The sequence below is a fragment of the Podarcis erhardii genome, assembly GCF_964252035.2.
Source record: "Podarcis erhardii genome assembly, chromosome: 12".
Classification (NCBI taxonomy): Eukaryota; Metazoa; Chordata; class Lepidosauria; order Squamata; family Lacertidae; genus Podarcis; species Podarcis erhardii.
The window spans coordinates 22,948,346-22,975,075 of NC_138513.1; the positions used below are offsets into that span (position 1 = coordinate 22,948,346).

The 26,730-nt window shown below is 40.5% G+C and overlaps 1 protein-coding gene across 4 annotated transcripts in view; it reads right to left on the reverse strand.

The window, feature by feature from the left end:
- Window positions 1-26,730, reverse strand: part of CALCR (calcitonin receptor) — a 135,338-nt gene that overhangs the window by 23,274 nt on the left and 85,334 nt on the right. For all 4 annotated transcript variants that reach the window (XM_081882251.1, XM_081882252.1, XM_081882253.1 and 1 more), the window contains 4 exons: window positions 26,200-26,312; window positions 24,269-24,360; window positions 21,765-21,891; window positions 2,913-3,066 (listed from right to left, as the gene is read on the reverse strand). In XM_081882251.1, coding sequence (XP_081738377.1) covers window positions 2,913-3,066; window positions 21,765-21,891; window positions 24,269-24,360; window positions 26,200-26,312 — 486 coding nt within the window. The remainder of the gene's footprint in view (window positions 1-2,912; window positions 3,067-21,764; window positions 21,892-24,268; window positions 24,361-26,199; window positions 26,313-26,730) is intronic.

Sequence of the window (26,730 nt, forward strand, 5' to 3'; positions counted from 1 at the left end):
AGATTGCCAAAGTCTTCTACACTTTGAAAGCATGCTCCCTGCCTCAAATGGTTTCCAAGGCAATTTGAAAGAGGGTAAGGATTTGCTGAATTTGATTGTGTAAAGGGGAACGCAGGAAAGGGAGACGTGAGGAAGTCAGGAAAGAGGGTTATAAAGATAAGAATCCCAAAACTAATTTTCTCTATTTTCTGTTTCTTCTTATTTTTTCTGTCATATATTCTTTACTGTGTTTTTTTTAGTTCTGTTGGATTATGTTGCTTTTTATTGTATTTTTTTCCCCGTTTTGTTTGATTGTAATATTTGTTTTATTATATAAAATCAAAATAAATATCTTTTATTAAAAAAAAATGGTTTCCAAGGCAAATGGCTAGTGCTGCAAGTATACATGTGCTTCATAGGACTTTAGTTCTTTGAAGAAAGTGTTGCTGTTAAGGTTTTCTGCCATTCATCACAGAGCACAAAGACTATGGAATTTGCTACTGCAAGATGTAGTGATGATGTCGACCACCAACTGAGATGGCTTTAAAAGGAGATTTGACAAATTAGGGAGACAGTGCTATCAGTAGCTACTAATCATGATGGCTTCAGTTCTGAGGGTGGTCTGCCTCTGAAAGGCAGCCACTGGGGAGTAGGAGAGAGGAGACTGCTGTTGGACTAATGGCCTGATTGCAGGCTTTCCATAGGTATCTGGTTGGCCACTGTGGGAATAGGATGCTGGAATAGATGGAGTTTTGTTTGATTCAACAGGATTCTTTGGCTTTTATTTACATGAATACAGTTGGCTTGGTCCTGCTTTGTTTTAACTAACAAGTCAGAACAAACCACCGTCCCTGGGTTTGCATGACTCAAGAAGCTCTGGTTCCTTCGAAATCGAAGGCCAAAGCTTTTAATCACCTCCTGTCATTTGTAAAGGAGGAGGAGATGGGAGCGTGTGAATCCAAGGCTGCTGCAAATGCTAAACCATGGTTTGGCATCACTTCTCAGCTGAGTCTATGCCTTCTCATATTCTTCAGGTTTAAGCAATGAGCCCTGCTCTCTTTTTGCTGTAACTGAAAATAAATTGATCGGAATTGGCAACAGTAACTGGGCTGAATTGAAGATAAAGACAGAAAATGATTCTGAGAGTGCAATTTTATACACGTCTACTCTGAGATGAGTTGGACTTACTCCTAGGTAAGCATATAAAGGACTGGAGTCTAATTTCACATTTCAAAAAACCACGGCCAGCATAACTTTTTTACACTTTGTTTTTGTTAGTGTATAAACATTTCAAAACTAGAATGTGCTTTTGATAAAAAAACCAATACATAGTTGAGTTATGTGGATTTTGTGTGAAGGCTTGCAAATGATTTCAAAACTTATCCAAACATCAGCATTCTGGTATGTTAATGTCTGTGATATGTCATTACTGCTGATGATATTGGAGCGACGTTTGAAAGTTTTATGGAAACAATCTGTATTCAGATTGCTTGAATAAAAACAAGATCATTCTTCTTGCAAGCAGTTCTAATTTCAGCCTCAGATAACACTGATAACTCTTGCTTTCTTGCTCCACCTGAGTGGTTTTACATCTACTGAAGTGAAATTGTAATGTGCAAAGCTGTCAGTATGACAAAGGCAAAACAGGCAATGGTTTGTCTGCCATGGAAGTATGGCAGGAATCAGTTTTGCATTTTTAACAGCTCTCCTTAATAAAATTCAGATAGTTCATTTAGTCTTCTCCCAATTAGCATTCTCATGGATATTGATTCATGTTAAAATACATGCAGGGTTGGCATATTACCACAATGCACCAAATACAAGATTAAGCCAGCTACTGTCTCAAGGTGTTTAGTCAAATATATCAAACCCAATGTCAAAATAAATATTTTGGGCATACTATGCAATTTTGCCCACTTACTGAGATGCACAATCTATTTGCTCTAACGTGAGAGGCCATTTTGCTAAGCTGATTCCAGTTGGTTCACGTGGGGCATAACATGCTATGGGAGGGAGTTACTATAGCTGGAAGCTGTGGTAACCTCTAGGAGATTATTCTTCTGACAATCTGTCTAAAAAGCAATTCATCTAATGCAAAGGCTTTCCTTGAACACCACTGTTCCCACCTCAACCCATCCCAGGCACCATTTCTGGGAATAGCATGCAGGGATCATTTAAAAAGGACAAGGGAATCATTGCTCCTCATGCTTCCAACCAGGCGTGATTATTTCTCAGGGGCCCCTATATTTCTGGCCAGCTCACTGGTTCTGCACACTGAGTGATCATGGTTATAAAGTATGCAGACTGCAAGAAGAAAACCCTTCTGGAGTAAGGAAAAGAAGATAAGTTAGCAACTGCTTTATTGATAAATGGCATTTATTTGTTGGTGCAATAAAACGCAATGTATTGTTGAACTATAATCACTGCTAGGAACACTGCGATTAAGAATACACAAGACCTGGCTTTAGCATTTCCCTTCCTTTTTCTATGTGTTTATCTGTAGGTGTGTGTGCATTTATTATTTTACAATATATTTACAAATATATAATAATAATATTATATAAACAAATTAATGATTTTATGCAAGCACAAACTTTCAAACTGTAGTGTGCATAAAGGTCCTGCTTAAAGGACACAGACTTTTAAGCCCAGGTGCCTTAACTTCCAATTTCTGTGGGGGGCGTTTGTACCAGTAGATTTGTAAGTGTCTTATGTCTTCTCTTAAAACAAATATTTTTTCAAAGTAGAATATCAGTACTATGTTTTATGATTCATCAGGAGCACTGCCTAATAATTAACAGAAAAACAAAACAAAACCTTGCTCCCTTCGTCACCAGCTGGTCTAGGGGCCCTCACACTTCCAGCCACTGGAAACCAGAAGAAAGAAGAACAGAAGAAAGTAAAGAACAGGAAGGAGAGGAAATGCCACATACCCCAACCCAAGAGGTAATACCAGTGCAGACGCTGCTCTTCAGCAAATACTGCCACCACAATGAGAGTATGAAGATAAATGCCTTCACAAAGCATCCAGAAGTAGTTACAGCCCATCATGTATTGGTGAAAAAACTGAAGCACTTTGCAGCTTACCTGTCAGACAAACAGAAAAGCATTAAACTGTAGACAGACAACCATATGAATGCCATAGGTAAGCAAGCAAACAAAAATATCGGTGCTATGATCCAAAAGGATTTTCCATGCCTGGTGTTTGTTGGAATCTTTCAACAACTGCCACGGACTGTGAGCTACAAATAAATCAGATATATTGAGTACATGGACCTCCTAAATCACCAGGCATCAGGCACAATGAGCCAAAATTCCAAAAGCTACTACCAACAACTCACACTTTAGAATTTTTTCCCTTCACTCTGAAGTTCTGCAGAGCTAACAAATAAGTAGACCTAGAGGCCAGCTAAAGTGCTAGAGAGATGCTAGTTGGATCCTTCAAAGGTCACGATAACCTGCCTTTCTTGATCCTTCCTCTTGCAGTTATAAACATTAAGTGGTGCTCTGTTTCTAAAAGCTAGAATTGATTTCCAAAGTTACGTATGACTGTTTTAGAGAAATGGACTAGTTATCAAAAGGAAACTCTCACGAGACCTCAGGATTCCTGTTTAAAATATGAAGTAGGGGAAACTGAGTAGGGGGAAAAGTGCATCAATAATCAGGCTCTATACATTCTGGAATAAGGCTGGATGGGCATTCTCAGCTGAAACTTCCAAGCTGATATGAGCCATGAAAACCTACTTTTCACAAATTAAGCACTGAGACAAAAGAATTGCATGTAAGAAGAAAGCAAATATCTGCATGTTATGTACCAGCCAAAATGTAAGGTCCCTAAATCTTCCCCAGACTGTTTTCCTAAAGCATGGGTCAATATGTTCTATGACTTGTCCTTTGTATACTGAATGAGTCTCTCAGCTGGTGTTCAAGACACCCTCTTCATGTTCTTATTGATCACAGCCTGTTGAGCATTGCGGTGACTGACAGACACACAGAGCTCTGTACATACTGCTCTTTAGTCATGATGGGACTTTACCAAACCAAAACATATCTGTCTCTAAAAACTGTCAATAAACAGCCTCTGTGAACTCGACAGTGCCTTTCGGTAGATAACTTTAGTTTCTTCTAATTGACTGACAGCCAGCTGCTCCAAAAATCATTATAAGAGAAAATTTGGGTCTAAGAAGACATGCAATTGATCTAAAAATGAGTTTGTTCATTTCATGGACCTATTGAGCACAGATTAGGGTGGCCACTTATATATCACCAAAAGGGGGGGGGGGAGCAAAAGAGAACAAAAAGAGGGCACAGATTTGTATACAATTTATGTATGTTGGTTTATATGTATAGAAGCAAGTTTATAAAGAATGGCTATCATTTAAACACAAATGCACGTTACCATAATGAGGAAGACCAGGTAACCTATGTGCCTTCTCAGAATGTTCACCACGGTGATATCGATTGTCAATTTCAATGCCCCTGCTCTCTCTTCTTTATATTTAAAGCAGACAGCTCTTCAACTAGAAGTCATCTTCAAATAGAGGACTGTTCTTAGACAGCCCTCCATATAGGACTGTCCTCTGTAAAGGACACATGGCCACCATACACAGATGCGGAGAACCACCTGTCAAATGATTTAGGCCCCATCTCTCTCTTAATCTCTCTTTGCAATGTAAGGCAGGGGATATAGCAACATCACCTAGTGCTACTACGAAACTTCTGGTTCTGAAAACAGTACCATGGGGCAGGCCAAATGGATGCCAGCTGGGATATGGCAAGTGGTCAAAAAGAAACAACGCAAAGTATATATACCATATGAAGTACCCTATGCAGGTGATCTGATCTTATCAAAATGTCTGCATCTTTCTTTCTTAAAGGTAAAGGACACACACATCCATCCGGACACTGCATATGTAGTAAATAGAGCACTTTCATCCAAAAGGTGGCATTGAGACTCAGCAATCAACAACAGGTCGGTTCTCAATTATGGGACTCTGGGCCCTTGACTTCCTCAGGTTTTATCCAAAATCATGCCACTTGATAGCCTTCTAAGAACAGTAGCTAAGAGGACCACTGCAAAAGGTATTGAGAGCAGGTGCCCCCAGTAATTCAAGAACTGCAAAAGGCCACTTCTGATATACTTTGACGCCTTTGTCAACTTGTCCTTTGCTCTTGATAAAACAAGATTGCAAAAGAAAGCTAGCTACTGAAGCCCCAGTGTTACTTTTCCCGCATGGATAAAGCCTTTTGCAACAATAGTTGAATGCAGCCATGAGAGCAGAGTTGAATGAAGCAGTGGAAATAGAGAAAGAGGGAGTTATCTGGAGGAGTCCAGCTTGTCTGAGAGGTACAGCATGTGAGCATCCCAAAGAGCTAAGGAGTTACTGTTATTTGTATTTCATCTCATTGTTTCTCCAATGGGCACAGAGTGGCATAGATGGGCTACTGCCCTTTGCCCTCACAACAACCTGGTGAGGTGGGCTGCACCGAGGCAGACTGACTAAACTAGTAATGCAGTGAGACTGAATTTGAACCCAGATCTCTATATTCCCAGTCCAACATTTTAACCACTATAAAACACTGGCTTTCTCTGTGGAGTTGGGTTGTACTGCTTATTCAAAAGCATTTCCCCTGCTTCTCCTGAAGCAGGTCGTCAGAACAACGCAGCGAAGTGGATTGGGATGAGGTACACTAAGCCATCATGCAGTGAGGCCAAATGGGGATTTGAACCCAGATCTCTACTAGATTTCTAGTCAAACACCTTAACCACTATACCAGACTGGGGGTCTCTGTAGAGTTGGGTCACATATGGGTCACATATCCTAAAGTGTCTCTTAAAGGAGATCCTATTAAATTTCTGCCGACTGGCCTGCAGCTCCATTGCAATCTGAGCCAAATCAGTTTTTTTAAAAAAGGGTGGAAAAAGAAGAAAATTTTCCTAAAATCTGAATTATTTCTAATCCTGGGGTTCTTTGCTTGTGGCTTAATCTACTGTCTTTTTTTTATATAAAATATTTATTAAAAGTTTTCTCAATACATAAAGAAAAACAAACAAACAAAGTAACATGATCATATTTTCTTCACTTCATTGGACTTCCTCACGTCCCTCGTTCCTGCGTTCCAAGTTTATCAAACTTAATCCAGCAATTTATCACCTTATTTCAATTCTTATTTTATAACTTTCAGATATTGTATCCCTAATTTTAGATAATTTAACCCAAACCTTAAAAACTTAATCTTAACATAATATTTATCCAAAATTTAACTTTTTCTTATATTTTTACTTATCTTCATATTCCTTTCAACTAATTTAATGGTGCCATATTATTTGTAATCTTGCATCTTTCTTAACACTCATTCAATTTACAATATTTTTGTAAATAGTCCTTGAATTTCTTCCAGTCCTCCTCCACTGCGTCTTCTCCCAGGTCTCGGATTCTGCCGGTCATTTCTGCTAGCTCCATATAGTCTATCAGTTGCATCTGCCATTCTTCCAGTGTGGGTAAATCTTGGGTTTTCCAGTGCTTAGCAACTAGTATCCTTGCTGCTGTTGTTGCATACATAAAAAATGTTCGGTCCTTCTTTAACACCCTCTGGTCGACGATGCCTAAAAGAAAGGCCTCTGGTTTCTTAAGGAAGGTATACTTAAATACCTTTTTCAACTCATTATATATCATTTCCCAGAAAGCCTTAACTCTAGGGCAGGTCCACCAGAGGTGAAAGAACGTTCCTTCGGTTTCTTTACATTTCCAACATTTATTATCAGACAAATGGTATATTTTTGCAAGCTTGACTGGGGTCATGTACCACCTATATATCATTTTCATAATATTTTCTTTCAAGGCATTACATGCCGTGAATTTCAAACCGGTGGTCCATAACCTTTCCCAGTCAGCAAACATAATATTGTACCCAATGTCCTGTGCCCATTTTATCATAACCAATTTGACCGTTTCATCTTGTGTATTCCATTCTTGTGTATTTAAAAATTTAACTGATGCAAAAGAAAGAGGGGGGTTTGCCCTGCCGGACTTAAGGTTGTATTATGAATCAGCAGCATTCTGCTGGTTGAAAGATTGGCTGCTTCTCGAAAACACTGATGTTTTAGATTTGGAAGGATTTAATAACATGTTTGGATGGCATGCATATCTGTGGTATGACAAGGTTAAAATTCATAAGACTTTCAAGAACCATATTGTTAGGAAAGCAGTGTTTAATGTCTGGACAAAATATAAAGACTTGTTAGAAAACAAGACCCCAAGGTGGTTGTCGCCTATGGAAGCTAAGGCTCTGAAAAGACCCAATATGGAGGCCAAATGGCCGAAGTATTGGGAATTACTAGAAAAAGATGGAGATAATTGGAGGTTGCAGAGTATGGAGAAATTAAAAGACAAGGTGCGAGATTGGCTATATTATGCTCAGATTAAAGAGGTTTTTAAATTGGATAAAAAGATAGGATTCCAGGTGGAAAAATCAAAGTTGGAAACAGAGCTGTTAGAACCTAAGACTAAGGTACTTTCCAGAATGTATAATTTGCTGCTGATAATTTACTGTCTTATGTCATTCAGAAGGACTTAATCCGAATGTCCTTTAGGAATATAAGCTCTCTGCTTGTGATACAGAGTTGTTTAGATTCCATGGTGTCATTTGTTGGAGGCTGATGTATTTATTGCTGATCAGAGCTCAATGTGACGGCCTTTTCCAGTCATGCGGTTCAGTGTCCAGACACTGTGAGCTTTTAGGACACTTAATTTCATTATGTTGCCCAATGTTCCTACATGTCTTCTGTATTTCCATTCTCTCGGTCACATGCAGCGATTGCAGTTTGTTTTCTGATTTAAATTCTGCATCCATCTTCTGAGTTATTTATGGCTTTCTGAGAAGCTTAGTCTCTTGATGTGTAATAGCTTTGGGAAAGCTATTAGACAGGGCATGAGGGATGCATCTGGCTAGCGCTTAGAGTCGCGTCTCATCAATTTGAAAATATATTAGAAAATATTAGAATGAAGAGTTCAGACCTAGCAATACATCAAGATGAACTGCGTTGAAAGAAATAGTGTTGAGGACATGGTAAACATCAGTCTTCACTTGCAAATATTTACGGAATTTTTCATTCATGCTGAAGTGGTTTAAAAGGAATTTCATTTTAATTAATTAGCCTCTCTCAGTCAGCCACTATATACTAATAAGCTTCCAAGTGACTGTAGAGGCAGCCCTCAAGATCAGGCTTCCTCAACCTCAGCCCTCCAGATGTCCTCAACACTATTCCCATCATCCCTGACCACTGGTCCTGCTAGCTAGGGATCATCGGAGTTGTAGGCCAAAAACATCTGGAGGGCCGAGTTTAAGGAAGATCAATAGCTAAAGGAACCCATTTCCAGTCTTCTCAGTGTCAGAGCCTGCTGCTGCTATGACTCACTCACTCACTCACTCATTCACCCAGCTATATTTCAGCAGAAGATGTCTTCTTCTAACAGCCCAGAGGAACAAGGAAGTTGCAATGAAGATATGCTGCAATTATACAGGGTGTGTCTTTTAAAAGAGGCCCTGTGGAACATGTGTACTCTGTATCCATGGGGCCTCTTTTAAAGGACTCACCCTGTACATCCTACATGAGTGAGTGAGTGAGTGAGTTGTTGAATTACGTATAAGCATTTAGCGTGAGATGTAGTAGCTGCTGCATCATTGCTATTCAGCAAAAGGGAGTGATGTGAGCAGAGCCAGGACTTCATGGTGGGCTAGGCAGTATAGCTTAGTGGTGCTCCAAGATCAGGGGTGGCCCACCCATGAGGCAAGGTGGGGCAGCAGCCTCGGGTGGCAGGATCCACAGGGGCAGCAAATCCCAAGGTAGATATTTATTCCTCCCTTGTTACTGATGTAGATCTTCACTTACCCTTCTTCCCTAGCAGGAAGGGAGGTACCATTTTGTGGCTCGCCACAAGTGCCAAAATGTCTTGGGCCAGCCCTGTCCTAGATGCCTTCCAACCACCACCACTGGATGCAGTATAATGTTATTATGCGGCTCTAGGTATGTGAAGAAGTGTCTAAGTGGTAAACTTAGAGGAATCAAGTGTAGGAAAAGCAGAATCCTGAATGAATTTTGCTTGGCACAGAGCCAATCCAGCACTACTTACGTATCTAGTATGCCGAAAAACAACATGACAAGATGCACTGGTTCCCTGCAAATCCACTTAAGTCTATAAACGTTACTTCTGTGTTCCAATGGGACTTGGGACTTGTCTGCACATGCAGCAAAGTGAGGTGGAAATGCAGTGGAAAAGTTTTAAGGTGGTAGAATGGACTGTATTTATTTCAATTTATGGATGGAGAATCACTTTTTAAAAAGGGGAAAAAAGAATGCTCCATTACTCTAACAAGACACGCTACGATCAGAAAACTAATGCAGCAGGAAATAAGCTGGGACAGAACCTTTTCCCTTGTCATGCTAGTTCTTAACTGGATGAAGCTTGTTATATGGGAGAACAATAACAAACAAAGAAAGGCAATCCCCCACAGTCAGACTATTCTGCTATGCCAGAAATCTCACTTCGTTCTACTGCGTATGTAGACCAGGCTAGAAATCACAGGTAAGCTGCAAAGAGCTGTTACATGAGACATCTGTTTAAGCCCTCAACATTCACATGCCCCTGGTGACCTGTCTCAAAAATCAACAGTGCTAAAGTTCTAGTAAATCATAGAATCATAGAGAAGTGGAGTTGGAAGGGACCAGGAGGGTCATCTTAGTCCAACCCCCTGCAATGCAGGAATATTTTGCCCAATGTGGGGCTCAAACACACAACCCTGAGATTAAGAGCCTCATGCTCTAGCAACTGAGCTATGTTGATGGACAACTGCTGAAAAATTTGCTCCGCTGTCTGTTAGTATTGAAAATGGCTCATCATTTTATTACATTTGTCATTTGATTTCAGATCATAAGACATCAGGAGATTTTCCGCAGACAATATAATTCAGTCTTAAATGAGTTTGCGTTGGGTTTGGATCACTAAGCTCCCTCTGCTTATTAGATCAGTGCTCTAGGACAGCATGCTTAAATTCCAAGTGTCCATAGATTCTAATAAATAAGCAACAGACCTTTTCCAAAATAACACAAGGCTCAACAGTGCAGCTTTAAATCAGTTTTCTGTCAGAACGTATTATACCCGTTCATATGTCATTACCTGTTTTCAGATTTTGAGCTGTTCACTAAAACCTATTTCAGTTAGCAAAGTGTAAGTTGAGGACTCCTCCCAAGAGTGATGATTTCATTTACTTTTTATCCATGTTAAACACCTCCCACCCCCCCAGTGGTCGCATCCACACCATACATTTAAAGCACATGGCTTCCCCCAAAGAATCCTGGGATCTGTAGTTTACCCACCACAGAGCTGTAATTTCCAGCAGCACCAACAAACTACAGTTCCCAGGATTCTTGGAGGCAAGTCATATGCTTTAAATATATGGTATGGATGTGACCAGCGTGTCGCGGGTCTTTACAGCCATTCGCAACATTATCCAAAAAGCTACAGGCCGAATTAGAATAGTACATGCCTATGCAATCTACATCGCAGGAACACAAGAGCCCTGTCATGGACAGAATCCTCTCACCCCTACTTAAAAGTTCTGCGCCCTCTTCTATAATGCCTGAAGAGGGCAAAATAATTTGTCTATAAAAGGTGATGATTCGATTCCTGAGATCAGAGAGGTTTTCCTCTGTGTTTGGGTACAAATGGACACCATTTTGAATCAAGGGGGCAGGCTAAACCTTTCAAAACTGCTTGATCTTTAACCACTGATTTAAAAAATGTGCTGATTTTTTTTTTATTCTTAGAATTCCCAAGCAACACTGTACGAGGCTACTAGTTTTTAACATCAACTGGATCCTCTTGCTATAGATGACCAATACTTCTTATTCTAATGACAAGAAGTAGAAATCATATCCATCAGTTATCAGCACCCGAGGCTGATGAAAAGGACAGTTAAGTATGTCAACACAGTACAGAAATGGTGGATCAGTGTCAAAATCTATTTTAACAGTTACTACACTCCAAACAACACTCCCCCCCCCAAGAGACTCAGTCTCCACAAAACATTAATGGTAATTGCTATTTTTTTGGTGAATGTTCAAAACTGGATAAGATTCCAGAAGGCTACTTTGAACGATGTTCCCTTAGCATACAAGCCTAATGGAAGGGGGAAATTAAGTCCAATGCAAAAGGAGAGACTAATGATGATAAATTGGAAGAAAATACCTTCTCCATCAAGATGCCAGAAGAAACACAATGGCAAACACTATAGAAGCCAGGTCAGTCTGATCTTTAAAACACTGATCACATATTGTGCTTACTGACAGAGCTTAAATGTAGATTTACAGATTCCTGAAATCCACTTAAGCTTCTAGGTTTCTGCCTGCCAGATTGTTTCCTAAATTCTGTGACTCATTTAGTGACAGCAGATGAACAGCAAAGATCTTATCGCCATGCAGAGCTGCTGGTAATATGGAGGAAATAAGAGAGATTCCTATAGCAGAAGGAGGGCAGGTCCCTGGTGGGGTGGGTTACTCAATCAGTTTTCTGCTGGCCATTGTCTTCTCTACTACCATGGTTACTAGCCATTACAACTATGTTCTGCCTCCATGGTTGGAGACTATAATGCTTCTGAACACCAGCTGCTGGAAGCCACTGAAAGGACCAGTGGTCTTGTGCTCAGGTTCTGCTTGTGCATTACCCACAGGCTTCTGGTTGGCCACTGTTAGAAAAAGGATGCTGGACTACATGCGCCATTGGCCTGATCCAACAAGTTCTTCTTATTTTCTCACAATAACCCTCCTCAAGTAAAGATATGGGGTTCTGTATCTTTCTTCTTGGAGGGTAGTAGTGAAAGGAAACAGCTTGGGTGATTCTGAGGGTGGGGGAAGAGTTGGCAGGCAAAAGTAAGTAATGTTCTTTTCAGACACCCATCCTGTGCTCCTGACTGCAATCTCCACTAGCTGCTTTTCATTTAAAAAGGAGAGGAAATCTATATGGCAGGACATGTAATGTGTAATTTGACCTTTGACTTTCACCACTGTGTTGTAGTAGGTAGACTCCCGGCGGTAACTTAATGGTAAGCCGCTTTCTCCAGTTTACCCCACAGAGTTATTGTGAGGTTAGAATGGGATAACGTCATGTGTGCCACCCTGAGCGACTTGAATGAATGGGATAAAATTTTATAAATTGATGCTGCTATTATTCATTCATTCATTAGTTACACAAAAAACACCTAATACAGCCCAGTAACAGTTAAATGTGTGTATGTGTGTGTGAAAGAGAGACTCAGCCTAACCTCTAAAAATAATTATCACAAGCATCAGAACCACTCCCCACTCCAAGCACCGTAAACACAATCACCACTAAAACTGATCAGACTACTTCTACCTGTGGGTGAACTTGGAAGAAGGCCTCTGAAGATGACATTAAAACCATATAGGCTCATACAGGAAGAGAGGTATTGGGGTCTTGAGCCATGTAAGGCCTATCAGTTAAAACCAGCACTTTGAATTGGGCCCAGAAACTGATCAGAAACCAATGCAGGTGGACACTCAGACTGTTTCACACCCTCTTAGCCTTCTGACCACAGTATTCTGCCACAGCTGCAGTTTCTGAACCGTTCTAAAGGCAGTTCCATGTAAAATGCATTGTAGCAATTTGTGGGTTTCCTGGAACACAAGACCACCGAAGACTTGTTATCCACACCCAAGTAGGGGCATAGCCGGGTGCCAACCTAAGCTGGAGCAATGAATCTAAGAGCTCCTCACTACCACAAGATATGGCAGTATGAAGATTGAACCAAGAGGAAGAGGAAACAAAGTGAAGAGGAATGAGGGGAAAGTAGGAGTAGAAAATCTAATAACTGTTTTGCAGTTTTGTCAGTCTGATTCTTTGCCCAGCAGAGAAGTTAAGACCCCATCCTTGGATTCCTATATGGCCAGGCAGATGTCATCCACAAGAGGTGAGGGTTGCGACTAGCTATTCACTGGCAGAAACCTTATAGCAATTTTCTATACTTTAACTTCTATGTGAACACTAAATCTTAAAAGATTTGCATTCAAATACAAGTGGATTGTGTGAAGGCTAACGAATGCTAACTGGGATATAAAAGGGACTATCTTTTAAACTTTGCCTTGCAAAGGATTCACTAAAACAGATCAAAAGTAATTGTAACTGGGGAACAGCAAATTCCTGCTGAGTCATGCCTCATTACCAACCCGGTTTCATATATATATATATAATATATATATATATATATATATATATATATATGCTTTCGTAGATTTTCACGGGTACAGGAATGCAGGTTTTGGTGTCCTCGGGTGTCTTCCCGTGTAAAAGTTGGGGTGTCTAGGCGACGTTTCGACGAGGTCTCACTCGTCATCTTCAGGCTGGTGCTTTCGGCTTCTTGTTACTGGAACAGAGCAGGATCTCAGTGTTTGAGTTCCTATAAATACTGTAGAGGGGGTGTGGTGTATAGCCTCCAATGTTCTGGGCAGAGAGGAAGTTCCCAGGCTAGTGTGCCTTTGACGTTTCGACGAGGTCTCACTCGTCATCTTCAGGCTGGTGCTTTCGGCTTCTTGTTACTGGAACAGAGCAGGATCTCAGTGTTTGAGTTCCTATAAATACTGTAGAGGGGGTGTGGTGTATAGCCTCCAATGTTCTGGGCAGAGAGGAAGTTCCCAGGTTAGTGTGCCTTTTCTTCTTTTGTTCCTTAATTACTTGAGAGATATCTTGAGCCTGAAGATGACGAGTGAGACCTCGTCGAAACGTCGCCTAGACACCCCAACTTTTACACGGGAAGACACCTGAGGACACCAAAACCTGCATTCCTGTACCCGTGAAAATCTACGAAAGCATATATATATATATATATATATATATATATATATATATATATATCTCCCCTATATGGATTCAAATAATGGCCTGTCGTGCTAAAAGACTCAGTGTGGCACTTTTCAAAAGACTCAGTGTGGCACTTTTCAAAAGAATATAAAAATGTTACACGTTTTCTAATTTCACTCTGAGGGATTGTTTAACATTTCCTTTCTAATGCTACTCGAGAGAATTGATTATTATTATTATTATTATCATCATCATCATCATCATTGTCCATTATATCACTATTTTTAGTTTCTTTTCTTTGCAAACTGTAACCCAAAACAACCCTAATATATGCTTAACCCTTGCACTGAAATAAAGGGCAAATAGATTTCAATTCGCTTTTTCTCATTGATCTATTTCAATTTCAACAGTCTTCTAGACAGTTTTAGGTTGGTTCTAGTACAGCTCAAGTTATTCTGAGCTAGGGTGTAGTGTGTATTAAATCTGCAAGTAATATCAAAAGGAGCTGGAAACTGAACCAGAGAAGACTGGGGTAATATTATTAGCAATGTTCTAAAAAACCTAGTAAAGTCTCATTTGCACAGCATTGCAGTAGAACAGGGGTGGAAAACCTATGGCCTTTCATTTGCTACAGGATTACAACTCCCATCATCCCTGACCACTGGCCACGGCGGCTAGGACTAGCACCCAACAACATTTGGAAGGCTACAGGGTCACCCACCCATGCCAAGGACTCAGAATAGAACTGCCAAGGTGACAAACGTTTTAGAAGATATATTTTTTTAATGTGATAGAAGCCTAAAGTGATCCGGTATGTTTTATGTAATTTAAAAAAAAATATGGAAGGGGCAACGTTTTTTATATTTAGCAGAAATATTACAACAAGGATGGAAAACTCAGAATTACAAAATAAAAAGGATGGCGTGTCAGATAAGATAAAGAAGTTGAAAAACTTCCCTCCAGTTAAGAGCGATAAGAGCAGTTAATTAATGCAATTCCCTTTGTAGAGAGGATGTGACAACAGAGAAGGGTATGTATAATTAGCAGAAAGTCTTGTGGGAATCCCCCCCCCCCATTCCCGCTCTCTGGCTGAACCTAAATTCTCAGCTGGAGTCACTTTACTGCAAATGGGGACAGATCAAAATAGCTCTCAGAAGCAGTGGGAGAGTGATAAGGGTTTGCTCAGCTTATCTGACGTGCCACAGAGACAAGAGAATGCTTTTGCTGAGAACAGCATGGCTGGAGATCTTTTCTGACTTGGGGACTTTGAAGAGCAGGATGGAAATATATCTGTATGAAGCTCATCAAACAAATGAATGTGAGCAGAAGGTATATGGAAAAATAATAGTAAGAAAAAGGCTCTGATCCAGGCAACGTCAGTTGTGTCCAATGGAAAACAACGTTCCTTAAACTAGTCAGGACTAACTTTATTTTCTTCTTCACCCTAAGGCTGCTGGGCAGGTTACATAAACTAAGATCCCATAAAAAAAGAATAGTCAACAAACCATTCAACTATTTTAATAAAGGAACTAAAAACACCATTTGCAAGGTGGACAACTAAAAATGTGTTATGAATTTGAGGGTGCAAGACCGTCTAACTTTCAGATCATGCTAGTGCCTGTGATAGTTAGATTCATGCATGTAATTAAGTGTCAAAAGTCAATTAAGTCAAGACTAGCCTCCTGCATGAGGTGTTTAATTACGCTTGCTTTAAAAACGAAGTGTCAGACTACCTAGAGGTTAGAATCGAAGGAACCGTAGTATTCTAGGCACAGTGCATTTTACATTGTAATCCTAGCCAAATTAACAAGCGTTAATGAAGTCAGGCAGACTTCGAAGCCCCTTTTTTTGAGAGCAGGAGAGCAGGTACTGTCTTAAAGCTCTCCACACTTAGTCACTTAAAAGAGATGCATGGCTCCAGGCGCTCCAAGAGGAAACTGGTTTTCTAGATGCATTTCAATTGGAGTTTAGGTCCACTTTTGGCATAGAAACAGCTGTGATCACCCAGTACGACAACCTCAGTTGGGAGAGAGCTGGGGCGGGGGGAATGTGTCCCTGTTAATACTCCTTAACCTCTCAGTAGCTTTCAATACCATTGGCTATGGGCCCGTCCAGGGGCGCCAACTTATAAAAAATATTGGGGGGGCCCAAGACCTCCAAACCGCTGCTGCTGGGGGAACGAAAGGGGCAAGCCCCGGGCTGCCCCGACCTTAAGTGAACCTGTGAGGGCCCGCCCTTTGCGGCAGCCGATTGGCTGCCGCCGTGGGCGGTGAATATTAATGAGCTAGGGGGAATCCCCGCTTCTCGCGGGGCTGACGCCAGCCCTGCGAGATTGTTGATGGGTCGAGAGCCTGCAACCCCACCCCCTCTCTAGATCGGGAGTGGCTTTGTTTTAACTCATTACTGAATGTATTTTAAAAGGTAACTATCGTCAAACAAGGAAAATAAAAAATACCAACATAATTTTGTGATTTTACAAAGCATAATATAACTAATAATTTTCTTAAATTATTGGGGGGGCGGAGCCCCCCAAACGAATTTTTGAGGGGGCTCGGGCCCCCTCAGGCCCCATGGAGTCGACGCCTATGGGCCCGTCTGGAGTGACTGTCCGAGTTGGGGGCGGGTGGCACTGTTTTGTGGTGGCTCCGGTCCTACTTGGAGGGTGGTGCTTGGGGAGTGCTCTTCAGCCCCATGGAAACTTCAATGTGTGGTTCCTCTGGGTTCTATTTTACCCCCTATGCTGTTTAACATCTACATGAAGCCAGTGAGTGGGTTTATCCAGAGTTTTGGAATATGTGGTCAGCAATATGCTGGTGACACACAGCCCTACTTCTCCTTTTCATCTACAGGTGAGGCAGTGGATGTGTTGGACCCTTGTCTTGTTTTGGTAATGAACTAGACAAGAGTCAACAAACTGAAGCTCAATCCAGATAAGACTCAGGCCCTGTTAGTGGGTGGTTCCCTACACCAGATAGATGGGGTTACCCACTTCCCTTAAAGGAGTGAGTATGAAACTTGAGGGCATTCCTGAATCCTCTGCTGTTGCTTGGCTCAGGTTACTGAGTGCTTTTCATCAGCTTTGGCTGGTGGTCCAGTTGCCCCCTATCTGGACAGAGATAGCCACATGCACCTTTATGGGGGAAGGAGTTTACTGCTTTGGGGCTGCCACAGAGAAAGCTCTTTTACTGCCTCCCCTGCAGATGAGGGCTGCGACACTCCCCACCGATCCCTGACGGCTGTGGCACTACCAACAAGACCTCTTCTACTGATCAGGATATCCAAACTGGTACATATTTGTTCCACTGGTCATGGTAGGACTTAGCTGTGGCTAGCTTGGTCTGAAAACCTTCAACAAATGCTATCAATTTCAATTACCTTTAACTTCTTTTTATCTTTCTCTGAGGAAAATCTAGGTGCACCGTGATCTTTTATAGATGCCTGTCTATTTCTCAAGATAGAGTAAGGTCACATCTCAGCCCTGTCTGCTGAAGGTTTCTGCCAATAGACTGCAGGTCAGCACTATGTCAGAAATTCACACCTGAATTATTCAGGTATTTGAGGTGGCCCTGGGTGCCCTTTAGGAATTGCAACAAGCTCCTTGCAAGATGTTTGGCTTCAGCTACGTCCATGGTTGGGTTGGTGGTGGGGAGGGAGAACACCACAGTGTTTTTAAATCACTGAAGTAAAAACACAGTTCAGACTGAGATCTCCAGTTTATTTTCAAGGGCCTAGAATTCAGCCTTGCTACGAGAAAAGGTTTTTTTAAAAAAGAAAACATTCTCAAAGGCATTGTGAGGCAGTGTAACAAATTTTTCCTGCTGAATTTCAATTGGGAAAAAGTGAACATTTACCTAGTAAAAACAAACAAAAACGGAAGTACATATTTCTGTCTGTACAGCACTATCCTTTCCCTTCCTCGTCTGTGTACTCATTTCAGCTGCACCCTTAGGTAATACAGAAAAATCAATTTTGTCTTTTGTTCCATAAATTACACAGGAATTTCTCTTTGCACTTTAACAGAACAAACTGCAGTGCTTTCTCTCTGTCCTCTCATTCTCACCTCTTTGTACAAAAAACTCCATTAGAATTGAGCTAAAGTGACATACTAATTGTAATGATTAGCTCAATTGTTATCAATGTCTACCTGCCATTCCTATCGTTGTTTTATTTAATTTCTTACATTTCCATTTCTTTCCTCTAAGGAGCTCAAAGTGGTGTGTATGGTTCTCCCGATACCCATGTTATCCTCACAACAACCCTGTGAGGTAGGTTGGCTGAAAGACTGTCCAACGCTCACTCAAGGTAATGTATATCAATTGACCAATGTATTACTGCTCTTCTTTGGCAGGGGTGGGAACAGAGAAATGATGCAGTCCATCATATTTGCCTGAAATTTATAACATGCTCTGAGCTTTAGGCTCTTCTTTGTGGATTAACAAAGCTATATTTCAAATTTTAAATTGATGATTACATTTTATTTGGATGGCATGCATGCCTATGGTATGGAAAGGCAATTATATATATGAGCTTCTCAAACCATATAATCAGAAAAAACCTCTATACAGTTTGGGAAAAATATAAAAAACCTATTAGAAAGAAAAACATTGCTGTGTTTATCACTGACAGAAGTCCTCTCAAGAAAAAAAATTAACACAGAAACAAACTAGAGTACATATAGAGATCTTCTAAATCTCATTGGGGAGGAATACAAACTGAAAGAATATGATGAGATAAAAGACCAAATGACAGATTGGTTAAGTTATTACCAGTTAAGGGCAAAATTTAAATTAGACAAAATATACAGTTTTGCTGGAAAGACCTCACAGTTTGAAGATATTAAGATCCAATGCCTAAATATTGTCAAAATGTATAATTTATTACTTGAGTGGGAGACTATGGAGGAAACAGTAAAATCTACAATGATAAGTTGGGCTAGGGACGTTGAACACAATATAGATTTTATACTATGGAAACAACTGTGGAAAGTAAATATAAGATTTACGGCATGCTATACGTTAAGAGAAAAGTTTATGAAGGTGCAGCATAGGTGGTATCTGACACCCAACAGATTAGCAAAAATGTCAAAATCAATAAAAGGTAACTGTTAGAAGTGTAAAACAACAGAAGGAAGCTTCTACGACATGTGCTGGTCATGTAGCATAATTAAAAATTATTGGGAAATGATTTATACTGAACTTAAAATATGTTTAAAAAATCTTTTGTTAAAAACCCAGTAGCACTACTGTTAGGGCTAAAAACTACAGAAGTTTCCAAAAGAGAAAGCAATTTGTTTCTATATGCTACAACGGCCGGCTGTGTATTATTAGCACCAAAATGGAAAAGAAGACTGGCATATTAAACTGTTAGAATGTGCAGAGTTAGCAGGGATGACCACTAGAATAAGAAATCAAAACTATCTAAGATATAAAGAAGACTGGATACTATTTACAGAATATATGGAAAAGAACTATAAGCAAACAATTTACCTAGCAGGATGGTAACTTTTTCAGCAGAGTAAGACATCAATAAAGTATATAAAAGTGGTCACAATAGACGAGGTGAACTAACAAAACAAGATGAAAAGAGGGGCTAAAAGGAACCATAGAAGAAGAGGAGAAGTCAATGAATGTTTTCTGATTTTTTTGTCAATTATTTAAAATCTTTGAAAGGAAAGATTTCTCTTTGTTGTATCATTTTTGTTGATGCTTTGTTGATGTGGAATGCTATCAGAAAATCAAATAAATAAAATATGGGAAAAGAACAAAGCTATGTCTTAGAAACCCAGGAAGCTACATGATATATTTAGTCAGACTATTACTCCATCTAGCCCTGTCTTGTCTACTCTGATTGCAGTTGCTCTCTAGGGCAGTGGTGGAGAACCTCTAGCATGTGGGTCTCATGAGGCCTGCTAGGCCTCCATCTGCCCTACGTGATATCAAATGTGGGATCATAAAGGGTCTGGAAACCCAGCCTTATTAGGAATGTTTGAGGGAATTGGGTATGTTTAGCCTAGTAAAGGGGAGACTGGGATGAGATACGATAGCCATCTTTAAATATCTAAAGGGCTGTCACATGGAGGATGGAGCAAGCTTGTTTTCTCCTGCTCCAGAGGGTAGAACCCAAACCAATGGATTCAAGTTATAAGAAAGCAGATTCTGACTAAACATCAAGAACTTTCTGACAGTAAGAGCTGTTTGACAATGGAATTGACTCCCAAAAGAGGTGGTGGACTTTCCTTCCTTGACAGTTTTTAAGCAGAGGTTGGGTGACCACCTGTCATGGATGCTTTAGTAGAGACTGCTGAACTGCAGGGGGTTGCAGGAGACATTGGGGTCCCTTCCAACTCTACAATTGTATGATGATATGAGGTGCTGATTGGTGGCAGCTCCAAAGCCCTGTGCCAGGTCCCTTGTACAGCACTTTGCAAGCCTCAACAACCATGTCATAATGGCATCAGCTAATTGGCAGGAGGGTGGTCTCACCAACCTGTCAAACTTCACTCACAAGTGGGTGGGAGAGTTAAAGATCTGGCCCACTGGCTGGCTCTCAGGGCAAAGTGATCCACCTCACCACACTACTTGATCTTTTTAACTGGAGATGCCAGGGATTGATAGGAAGATGTATAAACACCCCAAAAGTAAATGAAGGTGAATGCTCAATAAATACTGGAAGCAATCTGACTGCTGTGTAAACAGTAAAAAAACTATAGTAAATCAGGATGATTGCTAATAAATAGGTCATCTGGAGAAGGTCTTTTAGATTTTTTTTTTTTTACATATATCCAGAAATAATTGCCTTCCTAAAGTGCCATTTACTGCCAGAAGCCTGACATTATTCTCTTTATTTAGAATATTTACACCCCACTTTGCAGCCCCAAGAGGCTCCTCAAGCAATTTACAAAAGGTTCTCACAATGAAACCACTTGCATATCTTCAATTTTACCTTGCATATTTATCTTCTGATATAAAAAGTACTTTGATCCAACTATTTGCATAAAAATGGAAACATGGCAGCGGGAACAAATGCAAGATACTTTTAGAGAATTCTCAATGGAGGAAAATCTCTCCTAAAACATAACAAATTTCTGTAGCTTCATACATGCAGAGATACAAATGGACCTCTAGTGAACTTAATATGAATCACTGGCCCGTGCATTAACAAAGATGTACAAACATTTGTTGGCTTAAACTAAAGGCTTAGGAAAAATGAGACACCTAACAGCTTTATCCTATAAGGGAATGTGTCAAGCAGCAAAGGGAACTGACTGCATAGAGCACTAAGTAGCACACTGCCATAATAGCAGACATATGTGGCATAGATAGTGGTACCACATATCTACTCAGAAGTCCAATGGACAGAGGATTGTAGCCTAAGGCTGCAATCCTACGCACAGTTACCTAGGAGTAAGCTGCGTTGAACTGAGTGGGACTTGAGTGGAAGCAGATAGGCATTGGATCGGGTTGTATTGAAGGTGTTCTTTCTCCTTTCTGAACCACTAAAATTCCTGCAGATGACCATAACCTTATGTGGCTCTTTTTGCAAGACAAATAAGAATATGGGCCATCACCACAGCAACCAGTCTCTCACCCATGTCCTGTACATTTCACCACCAATCAACAATATGGGGCACATCCTAAGGAAAATGTACTCCATAAGGGGTGCTCCAGGGACATTAGGGGTCTGTGAGGAGTTATGGAATTGGATAAATTTGATACAAGGCTGTTTTGTGGATCAGCCCAACGTTCTTTGCAACATGAAATTTCCCCCTGAACAATAATCCAGGATCTTACTTTAAAGGAAGATTTTGTGATGGCGAGACATTTGTCCTCTTAGCTTTCAGAGCCAAGAGTTCAAAACCCTCCTGTTTGTAACAGATTCTCCACCTAGCAATGTAAAGGAAAGAATACTTACCGGGTCCTTTTTTACCAGGTTTCGATCAGACACTACTGCAATGAGGTGGGCGAGTGTAAACACAGAATTAAGAACGTAAGAAAGAAACAAATTCTTGTGCAGTGTTATCCTTTGACAGCTGAGGCTCCTGCAAGATACGCACCACAAATTGTAAATTAGTGTTTTGATTCTTATGTCACTTTTTAGCAAGCACATGCTGGCAAGTTTTTTTCCTGAAGAATGCAATCTGGCAACAGGCAGTTGGAAACCCATGGCTGGCAATGAACCCATGGGAGCCAAACATTTTGCTTAAAGATGCATGCTTTCCAAATCACACTTAAAAGGACCTCTCAAACCTGCTTTCTGTCTGAGCCCTATAGGCTCAAACTGTACACTACAGGCAGAAAGGTGCCCTGATACTAAGTGGCATTTTTGTGTACATACAAATTGCAAACAGCAAATGAGGAGATGTTCTTCAGAACACTTAGATGGAAATTACATAATGCCGTAGGAATGGGTAATCAACTAAGCAAAGAATTTTAACCTGGAATTTCCCTGGATGTCAGGGAGATTTGTATTCATATTCTGCATGGTTTTTATTCCTTCTTGGATTCCACAAGAATGAGGGACTTATTTCCTGCTTGATTGTGGCCAACATAATCAAGGAAGTGACCTATTTTTCAAGATTTCCACACACTACAGCCAAAATTTTACTTGAACTAATCACAAATTATTGTGTCATTAAATCACTAGACTCATTGACACAGAGAACAGCAGTGCTATTGTATGTTTGAACTGGCCATCAGTAGTTGGGATAGTCGAACAACCAAAAAAGGCTCCTACATGTATACTAGAATGTGGACAAAGTGATACAATTGCTTACATTGAATTTCATCTGCTATTTTGTTGCCCATTCATCCCAGCGTGAAGAGTTCCTTCTGAAGTTCTTTACAACCTGCATTGGAAGTTGCTAGCCTAAATAATTTAGGGTACCCACCCTGTCCACCCAACTTGGCATCCTGATTGCAGATCATTCAGTACACTAAATAGAAGCTGCTGACTTCCTTCCTTTATGACCACTTAATTCCATCCTCTGTTTCCTATTTCTGTAAATAGACTATTGGGGCACATACCCATGTCCTTTCTTATTCATGCTCAGGCTATTCATTTCTGTTTCTGTAATGACTGCAGAAAGCATGAACAGGAATATGCCAGAAGTGGCTCACCAGGTGGGAGGAAATGTAACACTAGCTTCTGAGCAGGTGAATTGCAGTTGCTTACCAGAAGGTGGAGGGACAGAGACAAGTCTGGAACGTACAAATATCCAGACTATTATTCTCACAAACTATGAAGCAAGTTTCATCAGAGGAGCAAACTCAGCAGACAAGCAGTGAACCACCTTTTAGCCCAAGGATCAAAATAAGCCCCATGTTTAGGACCGTATGCTGTTAGTGGAGGCAGTAAAACTAAAAGAATGTTGTTGTTGTTTAAGAAAACATTAAGAAAACACCATGCCTGCAACCATGGGTGAGTAGCCCCTAAACACTGCAGTGAATTTTTCCCTCCTCAAATCACTGAAATGCTCCACACAAATTAGATGCCTGCAAATAGGCTAGTGAATTTGGAGGAGACATTTTTATTTAGCCCTCATTTGGAGCAGGAGAGAATTATTTAAGAATAATAAACTGAAGCACTATAACAGCATTCCACGTTGTGCATGAATGGAATGGCCGGTTGCATCGGTACGTCACACAAAACCATGGTTTAGTGAAACAGAACTGAGACTTGGGCTCATGTACTCTCCCCTCTCTTCCTCTTTTGCAGCTGGGAGGAGGATTTTGGCAGCGTTTAATTTCAGTTTCCTTGAATCTTGGCTTGTTGTGTCTGTTGGAACAAGGAATCGCAATTCATTCCAAACCAGTAAGCTTCATAACAAATTATTTCAGAATGGATTATTTTGAAACTAATCATTGTTAGGAATAAAACACGATTCCTCATCTAGGCAGCATGGCAAGCTGAGATTCAGAGAAACTGAAAAGAAACACTGTCAAAGTCCTCCTACCAGACTTGCAAGAGAAGGAGGTGTGGGGAGAAGGGGAGAGTGCAAGTTCTAGGTTCATTGTGTCTCCATTCTGCATGTGCAGTTTACAACAGGTAAGATAATTTATTTGAGCTAGACGTATGTAACCTGGAAGGAAGTCCTACAGAGTACAGTGGGATTTACTTCCAAGTAAACATGCACAGGGTGGCGCTGTAGATCTACTTTGGTAAGGAAAGCAGTAGGCAATCTTCTGTTACACAGAATAGCACATCAGAATTTGTCTGTTTTGAATTTTTTTGCATAATTTCAGGTAGGCATGGTGCTGTACCTTCAATGAGATGGAACAAAATGGAATTTGAATAAGGTTATTTCTAGTCACTGTAGGCTGATGAGCGAATTGTTGCATTGCATGGAACTGAGGATGACTGGTTGCTGTCGCTGAAGAAAAGAAGTCATTGAAGAAAAGAAAGAAAAGAATACTTACTTGAAATGGAAGAAGATTCCCAAGGAAATCAACAGGGAGGTTATAGACAAAGCGTGTCCTACTATAGTCATATAGTAAAGGATGAATACCATCTGAAATTTAAAGAGAAGCAACAAATGGCAATATTTTTGTTTGCTTAGACATCCTTTTGAGACATAGATATTAGATATGTATATTCTCATTTGAAAAATGCTAAAGTTGACGTCCCTCCATGTGTTGAAGATTTAAATGTACATAGATTTAGTTAAAGAGCTATAAGACCATATGTAGTCATGGGTCAGGAAGAACACGTCCCTTCATATTCATTTCTGAGCCTTACCCCATGAATTGTTATAGAATTCTATAACATTTTGGAAGGAAATGGATCAAAACATACAAACTTTATATTACTAAAATAAACCCCTATAGTATGGTACTGATATAGCTATAAGCACGGTACGCTTTTGAAGGATGATGTGGTTCATCATGAAGCCAAGAGAACCGAGGAAAATGCTTCCTGCTTCACTCAAGGTACTTCGGGGGCATTGCGGGGGGGGGGGGGAGATGCCTGACAGCTACTAGGACTCTAGTCATTCTTCATATAACCACGTTGAAGCTGGAAGAATTTGTTTCAGCCACTCTCATTGAAACAAAATAATTAAAAATCACAGAGGAAACAGAAATCATTTTTCTACAAAGGGATCACTCTCTTTCTTTCTCTCTCCCCCCCCCCCAATAAATTGCAGTTGGTTTCAGATGCCTGGACTACTTTGATGCTCTACTGCACACCATTTCTATTTTATTTGTCTCTGCATTTAGGATAAATGATTGCCAGAGTTCTCACCGAGAATAGAATATCATTACTGCTTCTTACAAAGGGATACAGATTTCATTAGAATATTAAAAGCCATATTTATCAATCTAATTAGACTTTTCCACAGAATTATGTGCTGAGTATTAGGCCACAGCTGGGTCTAAATGTCACAAACAAAATGGAAAAGTCCTCTAACCAACAGCAGCCTACAAGTTTACAGAATGGGAAAAAGGGGGGCGTGGGAAGGATTATTCCCTATCCAGTGATGGGCAACAAGCTTCAACTGCCGAGTGCCATTCTGGAGGCTGGCACTAGGTGGTGGCAGAGATCCTGGAGCTGCTACCCCAACATGCAGTGCTATGTAGATACATGGCTACTGAGCAGGTAGACTTGTCTAGCACATGCTGATCGCCTTGGTGCTTCTTCCCACATGAAGTGGTGCTCAGTGGTGGAAGCTCGTAGCCCTTTGGCAAAATTCTGCTCTATCTACTGCCATTGCCAGCTTTTTCATACCTTATAATAACTACAATGATGTTATCAGAAGGGTTGGATTAATCAGCAGATGATCCAGGCAGCTGCCACTGGCAAGAGGCACAGTGGGCCCCTGTTATGGGTCTACTCAACTGGTCTACTCAACAGCTGAAATAAACCAGATAAGCAATTTGATCTTCAGTTGCAAAATGGCAGCACGGACCTGTATGGCCATGTTCCTTTGGTAAACAACATTGTTTTAATTTGCAGGAATATGTGCAGCATCAGTGCCAATGTGACAAGAGATTATTGTGATCAAATCTAGGTGTGTAAATTTATCATCTCTTATCATATGGATGGAAAGTTGAGAAATGGGCTACATTACAAAACAACCCCCCTCCCCACACCCGGCATATTCCAAAGCTGAGAAAAACAGAGTGTGCTTGCTTGCCTAGATACTACAGGGATTTGCCCTTAGCATCCACAATTAAGTACCAGCTTTAATTTTAAACAATAGTGCACAGAATGTGTCCCTGAGGCCTATGTCATTTGAAACATAGGGAAGGGGCTAGCACTATTTTATATTGCATCCTAAATCGTAGGCAGAAAATGTGTAGGAGTCAATTTTGGATAGTGGCAGCCGTTGCATCAAACTTTAGAAGCCTACCTTACGCTTTTCATTTGTGAAGGAATTGCACCGTGTGTAGTTGGACCAGGTACGATTACTTTCAGGATGCCGGAACCAGGTCCCAGTCTTGTCACAGTATTTTGTTGCTATTTCTGTGAATTAAAAAGGCAAGAGTTTGTAATTCATACCAGAACCCTACGCCCAGATACCAAACCATGCTAGATCTGGCACATTTCAATAATTTTAGGTCACGTTTAAAATAAAGCCGATCTATTTATTCCTTTTCTTCAATTTTTTATTTTATAAATAGTGTATTAATTTTCAAGAAAAAGATAAGCATTAACTATACAATTGATTTAGCCCCTTCCCACCTCCCCCCACAAAAAAACCAGAAGACAAATGTGTCAACTTGTCCCATAAATCTATATGTGTAGGTTGGTAGGTGCCAGACATAAGGACGTCCATTTGAGTATTTTATAAAGGGGTGCCATATTTCAACAAAATCATCTGTATCGGATATGTCATTCAAGGCATGAAATCTCTTAGTTAGTTTCTCAGATAAAGCAATTG